This window comes from Natrix helvetica (genome assembly GCF_964273705.1).
Source record: "Natrix helvetica genome assembly, chromosome: 1".
NCBI lineage: Eukaryota > Metazoa > Chordata > Lepidosauria > Squamata > Natricidae > Natrix > Natrix helvetica.
This window is the reverse complement of record NC_138548.1, coordinates 234,678,075-234,699,624: the sequence shown is the minus strand read 5'-3', so window position 1 is coordinate 234,699,624 and position 21,550 is coordinate 234,678,075. Positions and strand designations below refer to the sequence as shown.

Sequence of the window (21,550 nt, the reverse complement as noted above, 5' to 3'; positions counted from 1 at the left end):
CCCTTTCACAGTTACTACTACTGAGTAAGGTATCACCTATACTGTACCTGTGCATTCCGTTTTTGTTGCCTAAATGTAGAACCTTACTCTTTTCACCATTGAATTTCATTTTATTAGATAGTGCCCAATGTTCAAGTTTGTCAAGATCCTTCTGTATCTTAAGCCTATCTTCTGGAGTGTTGGCTATTCCTGCCAGCTTGGTATCATCTGCAAATTTGATGAGTTCCCCATTTATTCCCTCATCCAAATCATTGATGAAGATGTTGAAGAGTACTGGGCCTAAAACAGAGCCTTGGGGTACTCCACTGCATACTTCCCTCCATGTAGATGCAGTTCCATTGAGAACTACACGTTGAGTGCGGTTGGTCAGCCAGTTACCAATCCATCTGGTGGTGGTGCTGTCTAACCCACATTCTTCTACTTTATCTAGTAGTAGGTTATGGTCTACCTTATCAAAAGCCTTACTGAAGTCCAAGTAAACTATATCAACGGCATTCCTCTGGTCCACTAATTTTGTCACATTATCAAAGAATGCAATAAGATTAGTCTGGCATGATCTGTTTTTGACAAATCCATGTTGGCTTTTGGCTATTACTTTGTTTGCTTCTAGGTGTTCGCAAATTCGTTGCTTGATTATTTTTTCCAGAATCTTTCCTGGTATTGAGGTTAGGCTGATAGGTCTGTAGTTTCCTGGATCTAATTTTTTCCCTTTTTTGAAGATGGGAACCACATCAGCTCTTTTCCAGTCCTCTGGTAGTTCCCCGGTGTTCCAGGATCTCTGAAAGATATAATTCAGTGGTTCTGAGATCTCGTCTGCTAGTTCCTTCAGAACTCTGGGGTGTAATCCATCCGGTCCTGGTGATTTGAACTCATCTAGGGTAGACAGGTGCTCACTTACCATTTTCTTCCCTATTTCAATTTGTGTTCCTAATTTTGTGGTGCTGCTTTTGATAGGTTGGACTGTTTTATCCCTTTGTGTAAAGACAGATGCAAAACATGAGTTAAATAGTTCTGCTTTCTCCCTGTTGCTTGTCACCTTCTTGCCACTTTCTCCTAGCAATGGACCAATTGTTTCCTTAACTTTTTTCTTGTTTTTAACATGTTGGAAGAAGCTTTTTTTGTTAATTTTTACTTTTGTGGCAAGCCTTTCTTCATTGTGAGCCTTAGCTTTCCTCACTTCATCTTTACAGGCTCGGGCTATTTGCTGATATTCTGCCTTAGTTATGTCCCCCTCCTTCCACTTTTTATACTTACTTTTTTTGTCTTTCAGTTTGTCAGATAGTTGTTTATGCAGCCATGCTGGTTTCTTTTGGGAGCTGTTGTTTTTCTTCTTCATTGGTATTGTGTTAGACTGGGCTTTTCTAATCTCATTTTTCAAAATTTCCCAAGCTTCTTGAGTTGTTTTCCCCTCGAGGATTCTCATCCATGGAATTTTTCCCAAGCTCTCTCTAAGTTTATTGAAATTAGCTTTCTTAAAGTCCAAGACTCTAGTTTGACTTTGTTCTACTACTTGTGTTTGGATAATGTTGAATTCCAATATTGCATGGTCACTTGCCCCCAGGGTTCCTATGGCTTCAACACCTTCTATCATTTTCTCTCTGTTAGTGAGAATTAAGTCCATTATGGCTGATCCCCTTGTTTCCTTCTCTACTTTTTGGAAAACAAAGTTGTCTGCTAGGTTTGTTAGGAACCTGTTGGATCTTCCACTTGGTGCAGAGTTTGTTTCCCAGTTGATGTCAGGGTAGTTAAAATCTCCCATTACTATTGTGGTGTGCTTCCTACATACCTTAGTTAGCTGACTAGCAAAAAGTTCATCTTCTTCCTCTGCTTGGTTGGGTGGCCTGTAGTATAGACCTATGGCAATGTCATTTCCCCCACAACCTTTAATATTGACCCAAATGCATTCAAGATATTTCTCATTATTGTTGTGCTCTATTTCTGTAGAGACATAGTTATTTCTTATATATAGTGCAACTCCACCTCCTCTTTTATTTGGTCTATTTCTTTTAAATAATTTAAATCCTTCTAGCTGTATGTTCCATTTGTCAGTTTCATCCCACCAAGTTTCTGTAATGGCAATAATATCATATCTGCCCTCTTTTACTTGAATTTCTAATTCTCCCTGTTTATTCCTCATACTCTGTGCATTGGTATATAGACATTTGAGTCCATTTTGATTGACCTTGTGTTTACTGTCTACATAACCTGTATTATGCCTGACTGCCCCTATTTTCTTGCCACTTGTGTGATTCATGCACATGGTATGACAATCACTATTACATGCTTGGTTTTGCTTGACAGCAGGAGTGATAATCTTACCCACACACACATCTATGTTACATGCATTTATAACCCTATGAATTTTAGTTTGCTGGGGACAGAGATGTTCTGTATCTATTAATTCTCTGTCCCCGCTCTTCAGTTTAAATGTTTATCAAGAAAATCTGTGAATTTAATGCCAAGTAACTCAGTTCCTTTCTTGGATGGGTGCAACCCATCTCTTTTGTACAGTTTTTCATTGGACCAGCTACAGGCTTCATGACTAATAAAACCAAAGCCTTCCCTTTTACACCACTCCTTTAGCCAAACATTAAACTCTGCTACACGCTGGCCCTTCCCTTTTTGTTCCTTATATACAGGTAAAACCTCTGAAAAGATAAGCCTACAACCTATACTATTAAGTTCATACCCCAAGTTCTGGAAATCATTCTGCACAGAAAGTACATCTTTCTGGGATAGATCATTAGTGCCAAGATGTATAATAGCATCAACGTCACAGTCCTTACTTGCATTCTTGACTATCTTAAGAATACGCCTCTTGTCTCTGCTGGCAGTAGCACCTGGCAGACACCTGACCTCTTTTAAAACCTCCTTATCCTCTCCTAAATTAACATCTCTTACGATTGAATCACCAACCAGAAGGTGACTTCTCTTTTTACATACCTTGATCTTCTTCTGCGACTGATGTGTGATACCTGGTTCCCCTTTTCGCCTTTCCGAAGAAAGTTCTTCGTTTTGGACCACGATCCCCTGCTTATTTGAGTCATCATCATCACAACTGCCTTGACCTATCTGTTTAGTGTCCCCATTAAGGTCAGCAAGGGCACTATATCTGTTTTGCTGGGTCACAGCAAAAGCTTTGGGTTTATGGTTCACAGCTCTCAACCTGCCAGATCCCACAGTTGTCCAGACAGCTCTTCTCCTGCAAGATCTTTGTGGTAGAGGGGGCTGATAGTGTGGCTTCACCATAGAGTGGAATGGCTGACGTAGACACCTAGTTTCTGCTTGGAGAGCACAGATTACAGATTCTAGATAGGTAATCTGCCTATGTAGACTCGTAATTTGTTTACAAAGGGGACAGTATCCAAATTTGAAAAGAGTACTGCGAAAGACAGGTGCAAAACATCTATTACATTGAACTAAGCCAGTCATTATGAAATAAATAAAATCACAATCTCAAACACACTAATCCAGAATGTATTATTGCTATTTTGGTTTATAGATATATGATTCGCGCGCCGTTAGGCGCGCGGGCCCCCACCTCAGTGTCTTTGTCTTGTGACTCACCCCCTCCTTCTCTCCAGCAGCTCCAATCCTAGCTTCAGGAAGTTTCAAATGATATGGAGTTTAAGGGCCCCCACCTCAGTGTCTTTGTCTTGTGACTCACCCCCTCCTTCTCTCCAGCAGCTCCAATCCTAGCTTCAGGAAGTTTCAAATGATATGGAGTTTAAGGGCCCCCACCTCAGTGTCTTTGTCTTGTGACTCACCCCCTCCTTCTCTCCAGCAGCTCCAATCCTAGCTTCAGGAAGTTTCATGGTTGTTAGCCGAGTCTGGCTTTGACTTTGCTTATCAGGTCACAAAAGCCGATCACATGACCCTGGATCCAGAGGTGGCTTCCTATCTATTTGGTCCGGTTCGCACAAATAGGTAGTAACTTCAGCAGACACGTGACCGTACAGGTACTATCCTTGGTGGCAGCACCATCTTGGTTTTCTGTTCTGCATAGACCATTTTAAGTGCAAATGCCATGCCCGCCCACCCCATCCAGTCACTCCTCACCTCTCAGGTGGCTTCCCTGCCTAAGCTGCCACGTGGTGCTTACCCTGTGCCCCAACTGAGCTGCCTCCTCCTCCTGCCTACAGGTAAGTCTCACTAGCCCACCCCGCCTGGGAGCTTGCTGCATCCCCCACCCCACCATCCCCACTGGGCTCGCAACCTTACCTTCCCCTGCTCCTTCCAGAATCCCCACCAGCCCCATTTTGGTTCCCAGGCTTTAGGGAAGCCTGCTAGGCCCAAAATAGGGCATGGGGGGGGGGATAGCAAGCCTCCCTGCAGCCCCCTGGGAGCAAAAGCAGGGTGGGGGCTTCAAGAGAGAAAGTAAGAAAGAAATCCTAAAGAGAGAGAGAGAGAGAGGGAGGGAGGGAGGGAGGGAGGGAGGGAGGGAGGGAGGGAGGGAAGGAAGGAAGGAAGGAAGGAAGGAAGGAAGGAAGGAAGGAAGGAAGAAAGAGAGAGAAAGAAAGAAAGAAAGAAAGAAAGAAAGAAAGAAAGAAAGAAAGAAAGAAAGAAAGAAAGAAAGAAAGAAAGAAAGAAAGAATTCCCAAGTGCATGGAGCAGAGGTCTGCAAACTTGGCAAATTTAAGACTTGTGGATTTCCACTCTCAGAATTCAGCTCTGCTGGCTGGAGAATCCTGGGAGTTGAAGTCCACAAGTCTTAAAGTTGCCAAGTTTGCAGACCTCTGGCATGGAGTTGAGAGCTTATTGAAAGTGTGGGTAGCTATCCTTGCTCAGGCTAAGCTAATCAATAGTGGAAGGGAGGGAGGGAAGGGAGAAAAGGGGAAGGGAAAGTGAATGTGATATGGATAGATGGAGAGAAAAAGGAGAAAGAGGAAGGACCACAAACCTGGCACTAGGCGCAGCTTCAGAGGATGATTTGAAACAGCACAGCAATCCTGGGCTGGAAGGGACCTCAGAGGTCATCTAGTCAAACCCCCTGCTGCAGCAGGGGACCTTATATCACCTTGATTATTTTAGTGCCTCTAACAGAGAGGAGAAACTCCCAGAAATCCCCAGGCATTGCCAACCTCTCCCCCCTAGTAAGAAGAAAAAAACCTAGAGCAAAAAAAAAACCCTAGAGAAAAGGGGGCTGCTGTGTATTGCTTAATAGACGGCTAAATTGGCAAAATGGACAGCTAAATTGGCCATGCCCACCGTGTTACATAACTGCCAAACCACACCCACAAAATGAGCCACGCCCACAGAACTGGTAGTAAAAAATGTTGAAATCCACCACTGCCGGGGTCGCTGCAAGGGTCATAAATATGAGTCAGTTGCCAAGCATCTGAATTTTGATCACGTAACTATGGGGAATGCTACAGTGGTTGAAAAAGTGTGAAAGATGGCCATAATTCGCTTTTTAAGTGTCATTGCAACTTTGAATGGTCACTAAATGAACTGTTCTAAGTTGAGGACTTATCTGTGGGAGGTTCTTTTGCATTTTGGACATGCCCAATCTTCTTTCAGACTTGTTTAACATCTCCTCATAGTCTGTGGATGCCCTTATAGCTCCAGAATAGCCGTGGCAGTCCTGAAGGCCCAAATGTAAAAGATGGTGCTGGGCAGGGACTTGAACTTTCTTTTGGGTGGGGAAAACCTGGAGACTTTCAGATTCAGGTTTTTCCCAGATGTGCCAATGTGACCTCTCACATCTAAAATTTGAGGAAACTCAAGCCTCGGCGTCTTCTTTCGTTGGGGGTGTTACTTGGAACCCTGACAAGCTGTAACATTTGCTTGGCTCAACTTTTCTATTTTACTATGTACCTTTTTGACTTCTTACATTTCTATTGGGTTTTAAACTGCTGGACGTGAGCCATCATCACACGATCTTTCTCCATTTACAGCTCTACTATGACCATTGCAATTATGCAGTGAAGAAATGCAAATTGGGTGAACTGTGATTCGTGGAAATTCATGTGTCTCTGTAAACGTATTCCGAAATTTGCACAATATTTTCATTATAATGTGGAATCTTTTCTTTTTTAAGGAACATTTCATTAACCAGAAAACCCGTCTTTCCACTGTAGGAAATAATATGGTGATGAATTACACTAATTTATGTGTTTCCACCATTGACTAACATTTATCAGCTGGAGTTGGTCTTCATAGTATAAAAGTCTAGTCAAAAGGGTTTCCCCCCCCCCTCCCCTGGCTAATAAAATTTTATTGCTTATCCACAAACTATGCTAAGCCTTTATTTTTTGTTTCAGGCTGCATGCTGATTCAATGGTTGTCTTACTCAAAAGAACGGGGAACCAAAATTAAAACTGACTGAATCCAAAAATTAGATAATGAAGAGGAGGGGAAGGTGAAAACTGCAATATGAAAACTATTATTGAGACTAAAATATAATAAACATATACCTGTGCATGTATAAAGAATGGGTGGTAAAATTGTTGATTTTCTCTCTTCTCCCAATCCCTGGGAATCAAATCAGGTATTCCCCAAAGAACTGGACATAGCAGTATTTCTCAACCTCACCAAGATGTGTGGACTTAATTTCCAGAATTCCCCAAGGAGCTTGCTAGCTGGAGAACTCAGGGAGTTGAAAACCACACATCTCAAAGCAGCTAAGGTTGAGAAACAGATATAGTCCTTGACTTACCACCTTAATAAATGCTTAATAAATATTAGGAGTTATGACAGCCTTGAGAAAAGCGCTTTACAACCATGTAAATTGTCTTTGCATATGTGTGTGTGTTCAAGTAAAGGGTTGACACGTGGAGATGACCTGGACTAGTCCTCTGCAGTCTTTTTGCAAAAGTTTTTCAGAAGTGCTTTGCCATTGCCTTATTTGTGACTGAGAAACAGTGACTGTCTATCCACCCAACTAGCTTTGTACTTAAGATGAGACTTGAACAAGGTTCCTACTGATGCCTTAACCCCATAACAAATCCCCTGGTGTTTATCATGCTCAATTTAACAGACATTGTTATTGAAGTATTAATATTAACCCGGAAGTATTGCATTCAGCCATTTTTCTAGATGGGAAAGGACTTTCCTCCCATGCAATAAAAGACAAAATTGATACATTCCTCAAGAAGCAATTCCTAGAGAAGTTGAGTTTTCAGATTTCAAATTTTCTAATTAACAAATGGTGGGCAGATTGATGGTTCTTGGTAAATTCCTTCTCCCAGTATTGGCTCTGTCACTATCTATCATGTCAGAAATCCACCAATGCCTGTTCTTCTAGTGTGGGAGAATCGGGAAATAGGAATTGTGACAGTCAACTATTACTTTATGTTTAAACCAGGATACATCAAATCCTGTCTTTCTGTAACTAAATATTGCCACTGTATATTTATTAGCAAAAACAAAAAACCCTATACTCGAGGATGGTGATGATGGTTTTGTTGCCCTTCTCACACATCCTTGAAACAAAGCTGATTGTTTATGAAAAAAATATTGTATCAATCGATCAGAATAGAGCTAGAAGGGGCCTTGGAGGTCTTCTAGTCCAACCCCTTGCTCAAACACGAGACTCTATACCAGGGGTGTTAAATTTAAGGCCCGTGGGTCAGATTCAGCCCTCCGGATGCTTAGATCTGGTCCGTGGGGCTGCCCTCGAATCAGCAAAGGACCGGCCCACAGTGCCTCTGCCAGTGAAAACACAGCTCTGGAGGGGCTGCACACAGGTGATGTTGAGCTGGCCATGCCCACCTGATCCCCAAGGTCAAACACAACCCTGATGCGGCCCTCAGTGAAATCAAGTTTGACACTCCTGCTCTATACCATTTCCGACCAGACTCTTCTTAAAAGCCCCCCGTGATGAAGCACCCACAATGTCTAAAGGCAAGCTGTTCCACTGGTTAATTGTTCTCACTGTTAGGAAGTTTCTCCTTAATTCCGGGTTGCTTTTCTTCTTGATTAGTTTCCATTCATTGTTTCTTGTCCTGTCCTCTGGTGCTTTGGAAAATAATTTGACCCTCCTCTTTGTGGCAGCCCCTCAAACACTGGAATACTGCTATCATGTAATATATCATATGCATAACGATATATGATGATGCCACTATCTGCTAATGCTATGCTACTGAGTGGAGATTGGCTTTTTCTTTTCACAGTGCTCTGGAGGAAACTATTCCATGTAACTCAGCAATGCCTTACTACATACAAGAGAAAGCCACAAGGAACAGATTGTGGGCTTTCACTCCATTACATACTGCATAGGGGTAACTCAAAACTCTCCTTGGGAGTTCTGTATAAATCTTTCCATTCCCTGTATCAATTTGGAGTATCTCACACACCAGATGCCCTGGTGTGGGTCAGAGTTTAGACGCTCTAAATACCAATTGTACAAATTTACGTAGGATGTATTTTCAATTCACGCACAATTAGGAAAGAAAAATAAGAGCAACCAGTAGATCAGTCAATTGTATCAGATGCACTATTTCAGCTAATCTGTCAAGTCCATTATGAAACCACTGTTTGGGAAAATGCAGCGATGGCAAATTTACAGGCTCCAAATCCCACAGAGTGAACAGCAGACTAGCCAAGACTTGCTGTTGTCTGTAACTAACATTAAAAGGCCTTAACGTTATGGTTGAACATCATCACCAACTGACTCAAAGTGAGGTGCAGAATACGTGGGTCAGAACTTACACACACTTAACGACGACTAGGTATATTTGTACATCGCCAAACAGCAAATGTTATGGTTCAGAAAATATTACCTTATTCAAGAATCAAAATTTTAATTTCAGGAAATTACCATAAATGGAATTTTAAAAAATCAATTTTAGTCCCATGGAATCATGGATTACGTTACTCATATTATATGAAGCTTCACAGTTCAATGGATTAATCCTATCGCTTATTTTATTTTAGACTATTAACTCCAGGGTCTGGAGTTAATTAGGCTGTGTTTTATGACATAGAAAAATAATTTTTTGACATAAGAAAGGGCATTTAATTTTCCGATTTTGAAAAGAAAACATTGACCAATAAATATTAGTCAACGTTTAAAACATAAAATGCGGCAACTCATCCCCGCATTATTTCCTTCAGTGGAAAGATAGATTTTCTAGCTGAAATGGTTCTTTAAAACAAAACAAAGACTTTCCACATTATAAGGGGGGGGCGGAATCACACAAACATAATTTCTAAGGCCTTTTCTGAGGTTGGCCTGGAGACTGTATGAAAATCAGAATCTATGAAAATATTTCCTTCATTCCCTAAATAAATGCACACCAGGCTGTCTTTAATTGATTGGTTGCTTTCCCGAACAAGTTGTGTGTGATGAGGAACCTCAGTGGAAGAATTCAGAGCATTCAGAACAAAAGGAACCCCAAAGTAATTAAGAGGCTGGAAAAAAAAAACCTTAAGATTCTTTTGTTTTTAATGGAGGAACGAGTTATCATGGTCTACATCTGAAAGTAGGAAATCATCAAGTAGAGTGTGGCATGAGATGACAAAAGCAATACCCTGTAGAGAAGAATTCAACCTTTCATTTCAAATAAGAGGGCAACACAGTGTGTATATGAGCGCTTGCTCGTCTGGACGTGCTCCAAAGCCACAACCCTTTTCCTTCACTGCTCCAAGCAATACTGAAAATGGGCATTCCTGCTTCATAAGCTTCTAGGATACACAATCCAAAGGTGGAGACACAACTTCATTGCAAATGTCCAGTGCAGTGTTTATTAGCTTGCTATCATGCATGGCAAAATGTTCTGCTGCTAATAATAGGATTTTGCTTCATGCATCAGTCTCTGCCAGCTACTTCTTGCTTAGAAATGGTTTCAACAGTCATCTATATTCGTTTCTAGGATGTATGCCATTATGGCAATTTTTTCAGCACTGTTTTACAGAGGAGGGGAAAAAACAACAACCCAGGAGATCATCTCTTTGCATATAGCCCCGCCCCAAATCCACATACCATTAAAAATAATTATTCCAAAATAACTTAAAACAAACCTAAGACAGCTGAGAAGGCTGAAATTAAAAGATCAGTCACAGCAGCCATGGATTCCTACTCTGTTAACATTTACTAGGATAAAAGAATTTTACAAATAGAGCCTTGCCGAATCCAGAAACATTTTCAAATATTGGAAAACATCAGCAGATGAAGGGTTCATTTTTCTGTATAAAACACATAATGGTTATCTGTGTCAGTTTATTTATTTATTTATTTATGGCAGCCTATAGAAATGAAGGCTCTGTAACAACTTCAAGCAGGATGATGTATTTCAGAACACTCTGGGGGTACATGTGCAAGTCTCTGTGAGAGTGAGAATGAGTGTGTGAGAGAGAGAGAACACACATAAATACATGTAAATGGGCGATGTCTTCTTTTAAGCCCGTTATTTCTTACCCTGTTTTCAGGAGACTATCGGATCAGTTATTTCCTTTCCATTTTTACCTATCTTCCTTTAGAAAATGGAAGTGAATTCGGACTGCATTTCAAGGGCTGTGAACATTTATGAGGAATTATGCTCACTAACATGATAGGAGAACTTTTAAATAACAAAGACAAGCAAAGCTTTAAATCTGGAATAGAAAATACAGATGTTAGGCACCTTTTATTCTATAACTGTGGTAGGGTTCGTGTACCTGCCAAGAAATGAATTATATTTGGACAGACCTGACAAAAGAGCTCACAAACACCACATTCTAATTCCTAAAACAAAGCATGAGGCGTGTAGTGTTATTCTTTCCAGTCAGACTTAACTGCAGACATCACTGGCATGCTCCAGCTATTGGAAACCAATGGGAATATTAATATTGCCTATTAAGCCCAATTTGATCTCCTGAATCCAGCCTGCCTGTTACCACAGCAATCCGATAAAGGTGTTCTGAGGTCAAGAGGATATAATATCCAATGGGGCTTCACTATTCCAAGAAGGAAAAAAAAGGCAGCAGACCAATCTCTACAGCAAGCGTCAGATCCGTTTATAGGAAACCCCAAAAGTGGGTTTTAAATGACATGTTTTTCCAGAGTGAGAATAGATGCTGGAACTAGTTCTAAAACCTAGCTGGCTGAGCTTTAGATACAGCTGAAGACAATCAATCACAGCAGCTAAGAATCAGCTAGAGGAGGCAGAGAAGGTAACCAGACATGTAAAATAGTTACAAGCCATTCTTTGCTTTTGAAAAAACACAATGAAAGGGAAGGATCTTAGTGTTTTATCTGCAATTAAACATCTTCTAAATCACTTCCAGTGGACTTCTGCAAAAAAGACCAGCTGCACTGTAAAATATGGACTGCTGGAAAGCAGGATCAAAAATGTCTTTGACAAAAAGCCACCTTATCAATACTAATATACTGGCCTTCCCAATTTGATGCTCTCCAGATCAGAGGTGGTATTCAGCCAGTTTGGACCGGTTCAGGCGAACCGGTAGTGGAAATGTTGAGTAGTTAGGAGAACCGGCAAATACCTCTGGTTGCCCAACCCCCACCCACCCCCGCTGTTTCCTGTCCTATATTCCCTTGTTTTTTAGCTCAGCTGATTCGTGTGGCAGAGTGGATTGCCATGCCTCAGCTAAGCTAAAAAACAGCTCAGCTCACCAGCGCTGCCCGCAAGGGCGGTCTTTGAGTGCTGCACGCGCACGCAAAGCACTCTCACATAGAACTGGTCAGAAAAGATTTGGAATCCCACCACTGCTCCAGATGTGTAGGGTGTTGACTACATATTGGCAAGCACACCTTGAAGACCCTGGATGCATTTCTACATTCTACAACCTCCATTTGGAGTGAACAAACATCCCTGCTTGAACCACTGGGAAGAATTAATATTGTCAGAAGGAAACAGAAATGCTTCGTGAGCAAAAGTTGCCTTGGAAATCATGGGAGAACTGGAGTTATTTTCATCAGATAAGATCTGGTCTTATTTCTGAAACAACCCCGATAAAAAATAGTGGATTGTGAAGTAAGAGAGGCACACAAATTGCCGTTTCCATAAGTTAAAACAAAATCTAAGACAACCACTTCTGAATGAAAAATCAAGTAGTTTTAGCCCTACCAGCGGTTTTTTTTTTTTTTTTTTTTGCTGTTGCTCGTGTTAGATGAGGGAAATAATGCTTATTAAGTAATTCCTGTTCTATCTTTTGTTTTCAGACAGAGCCTAGTCTAATGTGTGCCAGAGATGAGAATCTCTTCAGCCAACTTGCTGCAGCAAACTCACTGCCGCCAACCTGCAGCGGGCAAACTGGCTAAGGCCAACTCGCTGCAAGACAACTTGTTGTGGGACAATTTAACAATTCTATTTAATTATTTAAAATAAATAAACATTATTTTAATTTTCGCCATTCACATTTCATTCTGTCCCTCCTTTTGCATCCTTTCTTTAATGATTCTATTCCACCATTTCTTTGATATTAGTGTAACTCTTGTCCCGAAGCAAGCTGTTCTGTGGCAAGTTGTCCTACAGCGAGTTGGCCATGATGAGTTGGCTGTGGCAGGTTGGTCATGGCGAGCTGGCTGCGGAGAATAGATTCATGTAGGTGAAAAAGAAGACCACTACAGGACACCTGAGAGTCCAGAGCAAGCTCAGTGTTCTCAGAAGAATGTAAAACTAGTAAAACTTTTCTCATTTCTTGATCTCACCCACCCCTTTGTGAAACCCATATCTCTATGCCTCCTCAGTCCCACTTTCCTTTGTGAAGCCTTTTTTTTTTCATTCAAAGGCACAAAACTCTACTAAGCCAATAGGGACACAGTTCTTCCTTGATTGGCCATGATTTAGAGCAGGGGTATCAAACTGGCAGCCTGCAGGCTTGATGCGTCAGGGCCACTCTGGTTCTGTAAAGGCAAAAAACATTGTGATATGTTGCGTGACACTATAGAGTTTGACACCCGTGAGTTAGAGAAACATCATTATTTAAGCAACAATCAAATGTCTAAAGGTGCTTTTGATTTTCCACTAGCTTTTAAATACATCACTGCCACTGTTAATCCCACAGAGCCTGATACTGAGATAGAATCTTAATCTTAAAGATATAATTGTTTATAGAAACTGCAGTTTTAAACCAAACCACTGGAATAATAATCCAACAAATCATTTTCTTTCTTTTTTCTTTTTGCATCCTGCTGATGTTCTTGCCAAAAGTGTCTTCAGACATATCCTAGGGAATGATGTAGACTTCCTCATACATTGCTGGAGTAACATACAAACCAAATTCTTATTTCAATGTAAATTAGTCATCCATGTCATAAATGGGACATGCCTTCGCCTCTTCCTTTTCCTACAAAGCACTATAAATACTCTTTTCTGTAACTTCAGTGTTTTAGCTGTCATTATTGTCCACTGTCTCACATAAAAACAAAAACAAGAATTCTATTAAAAATCAAGCGCTTAACATAAATATTAAAATAATAGTAAGGACAAAATATAATTCTATATCGAACTTCATAACTACCGTAGCACCTATTACCATAAACAAAAGAAATCTGATTTGACAGAAAATTAAGTATGGCTAGTTGAGAGGTTGGTTAGAGAGCCCTAAAATATCATCATTTAAATCACTCGTTGCTTTGTGTATGTTTTTTGTTTATGGTTGACAATCTTATTAAAATTCATTTCACTAATCAGTTCATTCTATATCACTATGAATACCAAAGAACCCTTTAAAAAAGCCTTCAAGGGAAGGAGATTAGGATTTTACAAAAAAAAAAAAAAAAAAAGGAAAATGGCCACCAGTTAAATTCTCCTCTGGCTTTCCTGTAATGAAGGCTGTCCTACCACGACCCCTTCCTCCTTAATCCCACCAGTCCATCAAAGAATAAAATAATGTACAAGTCCTTTTTTTTTTCAGTTTTCCAGGATGAGTTTGACAAAAGAAGCCACATCTGTTTCTTTGGATTCATGAAAGGTAAAGAAGGGGTGTTGCTAAAAAAGAAAAGAAAAGAAAAGGATGAGTGGAAGGTGACAAAAGGTCCCAATAAAAAAAACCCCATATTTTTAATTTGTTTGTTTGTATCTTGCCTTTATTATTTTTACAAATAACTCAAAGCAGAGAACATACAACACACCTTCCTCCTCCTATGTTGGGCTGAGAGAAAGTGACTGGCCCAAAGTCACCCAGCTGGCTTTCATGACTAAGGCAGGATTTGAACTCAAGTCTTTCACTTTCTAGACTGGAGCCGTAAGCCTCACACCAAACTGGTGTCCCATAATAGGACCTTATTCCTCCTCATGATCAGTTTGCAGGCTTCCCACATACTTTTTAAAAAACTTTTCAGCGTAGTGACTGAGTGCTTAGCCGGCATTCGGCATTGGTTGTCACAATGAAAGTATGAGATATTGTTTCTTGAGGGCACAAACACACAACTGCTTCTCTACTGCCCTTAGCCTACTGAGATTTCAACCTCCATCCACTGTTTCCTGTTCTGCGTCAAAAGTAGCATTTCCTGACTTCTGCTGGTTCAGGCAGTATTGTTCACTTGGCCTCCTATGCTTCATTTCATTATAGGCTGCTGACCACTGTTATTGCTGCCCTTGTAGGTATTTTTTGTGTTTTCCAATGAAACACCGATGTTAATACAGCAACAACTCAAACAGGTTCACCGGCAAAATAGAGAAAGGCTGTGTTTGTTTGTTTGTTTTTTAAAATACAACCTCATATCTCTTTTTTTTAAAGAATACTGAACTCCATAAGAGAGAGAGAGAGAGAGAGAGAGAGAGAGAGAGAGAGAGAGAGACAAAGAAAGAGAATATGTATATTTGTGTATTTCAATTTATAGACAAGCAGAAGCAAAAATCACTTGGATTAGAAACCTACTGAATCATCCATCCCTGATGCTAATTCATAAAACATCGTATCAAGCAACTCTAGCCTTTGAAGGGGAATCCTTCCTTCCTCCCCTCCCCTCCATTCCTTCCTCATTCAGTGATTTCAAAATTGTGCCTGGGTGTTCTGCATTCAGATGAATATACCGTATTTTTCGGAGTATAAGACGCATTCAGGTTTTGAAGAGGCAATTTTTTTAAAAAAGTAGGTAGGTAGAGAGATAGAGAGGGAGAGAGAAATAGAGTAGGGAGGGAGGGAGGGAGAGAGAGTGCAGATAGGTAGGTAGGTAGAGGGAGAGAGGGAGAGAAATAGAGGGAGATAGAGAGAAATACAGTAGATAGGTAGGGAGAGAGAGAGAGTAGGTAGGTTGGTAGGTAGATAAATGGATAGAGAGAGAGAGAGAAATAGAGAGAAATACAGTAGGGAGGGAGGGAGGGAGAGTGTAGATAGGTAGGTAGGTAGGTAGAGGGAGAGAAATAGAGGGAGATAGAGAGAAATACAGTAGATAGGTAGGGAGAGAGAGAGAGTAGGTAGGTTGGTAGGTAGATAAATGGATAAAAGAGAGAGAGAGAAATAGAGAGAGAAATACAGTAGGGAGGGAGGGAGGGAGAGAGAGTGTAGATAGGTAGGTAGGTAGGTAGAGGGAGAGAAATAGAGAGAGAAATACAGTAGATAGGTAGGGAGAGAGAGTAGATTGGTTGGTAGATAGATAAAGGGATAGAGAAAGAGAGAAATACAGTAGGTAGGTAGGGAGAGAGAGTGTAGATAGGTAGGTAGGTAGAGGGATAGAGAGAAATAGAGAGATAGAAATACAGTAGATAGGTAGGGGGAAAGATAGAGAGAGTAGGTAGGTTGGTAGGTAGAGGGATATAGAGAGAAAAATAGAGAGAAATTCAGTAGATAGGTAGGGGGAGAGAGAGTAATTAAGTACGTAGCTAAAGGGAGAGAGAGAGAGAGAGAGAGAAATACAGTAGGTAGGTAGGGAGAGAGTAGTTAGGTAGGTAGATAAAGGGATAGAGAGAGAGAGAGAAAGAGAGAGAGATAAATACAGTAGGTAGGTAGGGAGAGAAAGAGAGTAGGTAGGTAGATGTTTCCAGGTGTATTTATCCATGTGCTGGAGAAGGAAATAGCTGACAACCTGTAGCACTTAAAACTCATCAATCACTCTAATTAAACAACTTTCCGAAAAGGGGAAAAAAAAAGATTTTGCACTCTGCAAACCTCCCCAAAACGGCCTCTTTTTGCTAAAACGGGCATGTTTTTTTTTCAAATAAAAGACATGATTAGCCTTGGGGGGGCTTGCAGAGTGCTCCTGGGGATGGGGGCAAAAAAGAGCAAAAAATGACCCGTTTTTCATGAAAACGGGCTTTTGTCAAAAAGAAATGCATGCATAGCCTTATGGAGGCTTATACAGTGCTGCTGGAGGCTGGGGGGGGGGGACGACAAAAAACGGCTCATTTGTTGCTCATTTCTGCCCTCCCCAGCCCCCAGGAGCTGTCTGAAAGCCTCCATACGGCTATGCACGGCCATTTTGGTGAAGGGGCGGGGCTTCAGAAGGCAAAAAATGCTATATTCAGTGCATAAGGCGCACCCAGATTTTCAGCCTCTTTTTAGAGGAAAAAAGGTGTGTCTTATACTCTGAAAAATACGGTAGGTGGGCAGACAAGGGAGAACTAGGTGCAAGCTATGACACAGTCCTACAGGCACCAACTCTATAAACGACATTTCTTTTGGCTAGGTAAAGGCTGAAGGGAGAGAACAGAAATATTGGGATGGCATTATTCTTCTTGCTTCCTCATGTTTATTCAAAAGCACGAGTGAAATCTATGTTACGCTTGAATTCAACAAGATAAACTCACCATTAGCTCAGGATATGTAGGTCTCTCTGTGGAATTTTTCTTCAAGCTTTGAAAGAAAAAGAAAGATACATATTATTTTACGTTCAGTATATAAGCAACAGCCTAATGCCAATCTAGCCGAATAAAAAGTTTTACAGACAGATCTCTCTAAAGCTGGATGGAGAGAGATTATGCGCAAAACCAAACTAATAAATCATCAACAATATAAATAGATTCCCCCAAAAATCCTCAAATAAAGTAGGGGGATTAAAAGGCTTCACTATTTTAGTATAGAAGAGCGGCCCCCGAACTTTTGTGCACCAGGGACCGTTGTGGAAAGAGGTTTTTTGGTGGACTGGAGGAGGCGTAGTTTTGTGTACTGCCTGCACTCCGTGGATGGGGCTTCGCTTGTTTGCATGGCCCTGTTTCTGGCATGATGTGGACCAGTGCCAGTCCATGGACCAGGGACTGGAGATTCCTGATATAAAATGCTGTTCTATGAACATTTTAAAAAAGCAATCATACTGTTCTGCACAAATTCAATAGCACAACAAATATACATTCTGATGCATACCCCCTCTAACCGTAATTCTGAAGCATCAGCAGCATATATGCAGTAACCACATCTCACAAGCACAGCAATAGGGCAGATTTTTTATGACTGAAATTAAATTCCACATGTAAAATCTAATTTGTGTCTGTCTGAAGTACAACTAAATGGAATAAATGTAGCTTCTTCAAGCAAAAATGGTCTGTACCTTTGAGTTTACAAATTCAAGAGTATGACAGAATAACATTAATATAATTTATAATCTCATATAAAAGAGGTTAAAGTAAAGTTTAAAAGTATCCACTGATGGTACATCATATCCATACAAATTAAATCTGATTTACTATATTCATTTGATTTTATATCAAGTTTTAAATGAAGACTTTTTGCTCATTTTTGTTCCTTTTAAACAAAATATGAGTTAGAATTAGTTCCCAGGTAACACTATACAAGCTACTCATAGACTTTAATTTTGTTTACTGGGCTAGGGGAAAGGAAAAAAGAAAACTTTTTAAAAGTTCCTTCTGAATTCACAGTGGCAACTGCTTTGAAAGTTCTGAAAATTAAATTGATTTTAAAATAGGAATTCAATTCTGCTTACAAAACTGGCATTTCAATAGAGGTCAATGTAATCCACATCATGGCAAAAAAATTTAAAAAGTGGTTTCTATTCATTTTTTTAAATGGCTGCTTTCATGATAATATCATCCTTATGTTTTTATGCTATAAATAATATAATGTGGAAATTTCTAATAAAGCTTGGCTTTTGCTTTATGTACTTGGTGAATGTTTAACTGTGTAGTTTTATGAGTTTTCAAGTTTAACCAAAAATAGTTTTAAATGTAGCAGAGAAATTATGCCAGTTATTTGGTGCTTTAACAAACAAATGTCAAAAATTTTAAAAAACCAAAAATGCTGCTATTCACTCAGCTACGTGTAGACAACTAATCCTGAAAAAATTTCTGTCTTGCTTAAAATTTTCAATATGGCAACCAGAATCTCATTTTCTTAATTTACTGGCTAAATATTTTTAGAGTTGGATTTTTTTTTAACCTCCAAAAATGTAATTCAGAAAATAAGGAAACCCTTCTACTTTATGTCATACATTCTGGTTTTAAATGGATACCCTTACCTTGCTGGATACTTTCCATACCAAGACTCTTCATAATTAAGAAATGATACATTTATATGGTGTAGGACCAGTGGTGGGATTCAAATAATTTAACAAACAGTTCTCTGCCCTAAAGACCAGCTGGGTAGGCGGGGCTTGGTGGTCATGTGACTGGGTAGGCATGGCCAACTCAACGTCACTCACGCCGATGGGCGCTTCGCCTTAGCTGTTATAATGTTATAACCCGAAAAGCAGTTTCTGTAAACAGGGCAATAAAGATTAGGCTAGAAACACCAGAATGTTTCCTTCCTGCCTTCCTTACAGGATTAGCCCTGTAAAGTGAGAAAAAACAAAATAAGATTTCTTCAAACAACCGGTTCTCTGAACTGCTTAGAAAGTTAACAACCGGTTCTCCTGAATAGGTGCAAACTGGCTGAATCCCACCACTGGGATTCAGTTATACAAAGTAAATTACCTTACCTCCCCTACAATCCCCAGCCAATAACAGCTATGACCAGTTTTACTAAAGGGAAGTTCTGTATGAAATGAGCTGAAGGAGGAGAAACCAACAGTTCCCAGGCTAGAAAGAAAAGTTACGCTAACTTAGTTTGAATACCTCCCAAGGCTATCACCATAGCCACATATCCAATGAGCCCTGGGGGCACAATGGTTAAAGTGCAGTATTATTGCCCTTTAATTTTGCCCACAGCCTGCAGTTTAGAATCTGAACTCTATAACAGACATATATTAAGGCTTTGACTTTTGTGACTGCAATATACGGTTTCAATCTGTCCTGCAATAACAAGATTATTAACTTCTTAAACTGTGCCTATGAGGCTTTTTAGAAGAAGCCAAGTCCTAAATAAGGGACTGAAGAATCTGAAAAATTAACATTCAAATCCTAGTCAAAAACAACAATTCAAGTGCTATTAATATCTGCTAATATTTGTGAAGGTGAAAGAAAATCAGCAATTTTGTTATCTTGGTATCTTCTGTATGTTTAATACTGTATCTGCCAAGTCAATATAAACAGTGCCAGGAACTGAGAAACTGGTACCAGATTGCTGTACATCTTACACAAAATGAACAGAATAGATTTTTGGGTAAAACATCTATAGATATGAGCTACTTTACCATTACTGATAAAAGATGCAAGATAACCAAGGTATTCTACTTACTCCAATAGAGACATTACTCCCAAATTTAAAAAAATGAGAATAAGAGTTACATTTGACTTCATGCAAACCCAAAACCTAGAATAAATTGAGAAAATTTAAATTTCAGATAAACTGCAGCAGGATGGATTGCTGTAATTAACCTTGGTCTCAGTTCACAATTTTTTATTATGTTCCACTTCTTAATACAGAGCCCGAGAGTACGGTTATACGGTATGTGCAAAAGTAAAACTCATTTGGATCGAACAACTGACCACTCTGCTTTTAAATCAAAGTAATCCTTGTGACTAGATTACCACTACTTGTTCAATCCTTTCATAAAAAGAATCTGTGATTACTGGTTCTTGGCAGTTTACAATTTCTTATCCATTGAAATAACAAAACATGTTGCTGTGTTCTTAAAAACTATAATTGATTTTAATGAAAAAAATTGATGTGTTAATCTCTTACGCTTCACAACAGTCAGCTTCACCAAATTCAGGAAAGTGCGACATTATTTCTTGCTATTATCTTTCATCTCCCTGCATGAAGCCCTCAACCTATCTACTTCTAATATTCATCACAATATCCATACATTATAAACACAGAACCAAAACTTTAAAACAGTATTGGTACCATTTTTATGAATACTGATATTCATATGCTTAATTACTTATCATCAACATAACTTTCAAATAAATTTAATGCCAGGACTAAGGGGGAGGGAGAGAAAACAAAATTACATTGAACTACAGCAAATTTTATTTCTTTCGTTCCCTGGTAATATTCTTTGTTGCAAATTTTATCCTGTTCTAATTTTAAAACTGATTATAATTATTTAAGTTTCCGCATGAAATAAAATGTTAAAGTAGATATCTAGTTTTTATGATACATATTCAATCAAGTTAGGAAGGACTAACCCACCTGCTTAGACAATAATATCATAGTTGGATTGAGGATCTGGCATGAAAGGTAATTTATTGCATTGACCTAATTTTAAGAAAAGGTTATAAAAGTAGTTCTTGACTTATGACCACAATTAAGCCCAAAATTTATGTTGCTAAGCGAGACATTTGTTTAGTAAATTTTGCCCATTTTATGACCTTTATTGCTACAATTGTTAAGTGAATCACTGCAGTTGTTAAGTTAGTAACACCTTTCCCATTGACTTTGCTTGTCAGGTCATAAAAGGTGATGACGTGACCTCAGGATACTACAACCGTCACAAACATGAATCGGTTGATTTAGCGTCTAAATTTTGATCACATGACCACAGAGAAGCTGCAATGGTCGTGTGAAAAGCAGTCATAAGTCACTTTTTTCAGTGCCGTTGTAACTTCAAATGGTCACTAAATGAACTGTCATAAATCGAGGATTACCTCTACATGAAATCAAGGAGTAGATCCTTGCAAAATTACTTGATTGGCACATTACTAATGCATGCTCTGATTTTGAGTTGATTAAGACCAAAGACATCTAGCAGTACTAAATGGAAAGCTCTTCTAGTCTCTTCTTTTCCCTGTATGTCTTTCACAATTGATGCAGGTGATACGGAACAGTGCTTATTTGAGTTCCTAGAGCAGGGGTGTCAAACTCAAGGCCCGCAGGCCGGGTCTGGCCCATGGGGTGCTTAGACCTGGCCTGTAGGGCTGCCCTGGGAATAGTGAAGGACCAGCCAGCGATGCCTCTGCCAGCAAAAGCAGAGCTTGGGAAGGCCGCACATATACGACGGCCTCCTGCAACACTCTGCCAGAGAAAATGCTGTTTTCACTGACAGAGCACTTGTGCTGCTACAGGCACCATGGACACGAGTGATGTCGAGCTGGCCACACCCAGCATGGCAACGCCCCCACCCCCACGTTAAACACAATCCTGATGCAGCCCTCAATGAAATCAAGTTTGACACTCCTGTTCTAGAGGATGACTTCCAGCTCCCATCCTATATTCATTCATGAAGTCAATGCTGTTCAAATTTGACCTATCTACTAGAACCATGATGCATTTACCATCATTACCAGGGAGCAAAGTGGCATCACTCAGCCATGCAGCTTCTCCTATCATTGATAACCATGGGCTGAAGTGTGGCCCATATATCTGTTGCAGAAACTTAGGCATGTATGTC

General features: G+C 39.9%; 1 protein-coding gene across 2 annotated transcripts in view; it reads right to left on the bottom strand.

Moving 5' to 3' along the window:
- Window positions 1-13,043: 13,043 nt before the first annotated feature.
- MAP2K6 (mitogen-activated protein kinase kinase 6) overlaps window positions 13,044-21,550 on the bottom strand; it is a 142,317-nt gene continuing 133,810 nt past the window's right edge. For both annotated transcript variants that reach the window (XM_081966728.1, XM_081966729.1), the window contains exons 11-12: window positions 16,635-16,680; window positions 13,044-13,874 (exon numbers count right to left, since the gene is read on the bottom strand). In XM_081966728.1, the coding sequence (XP_081822854.1) occupies window positions 13,797-13,874; window positions 16,635-16,680 (124 nt within the window). In that variant the 3' untranslated portion in view covers window positions 13,044-13,796. The remainder of the gene's footprint in view (window positions 13,875-16,634; window positions 16,681-21,550) is intronic.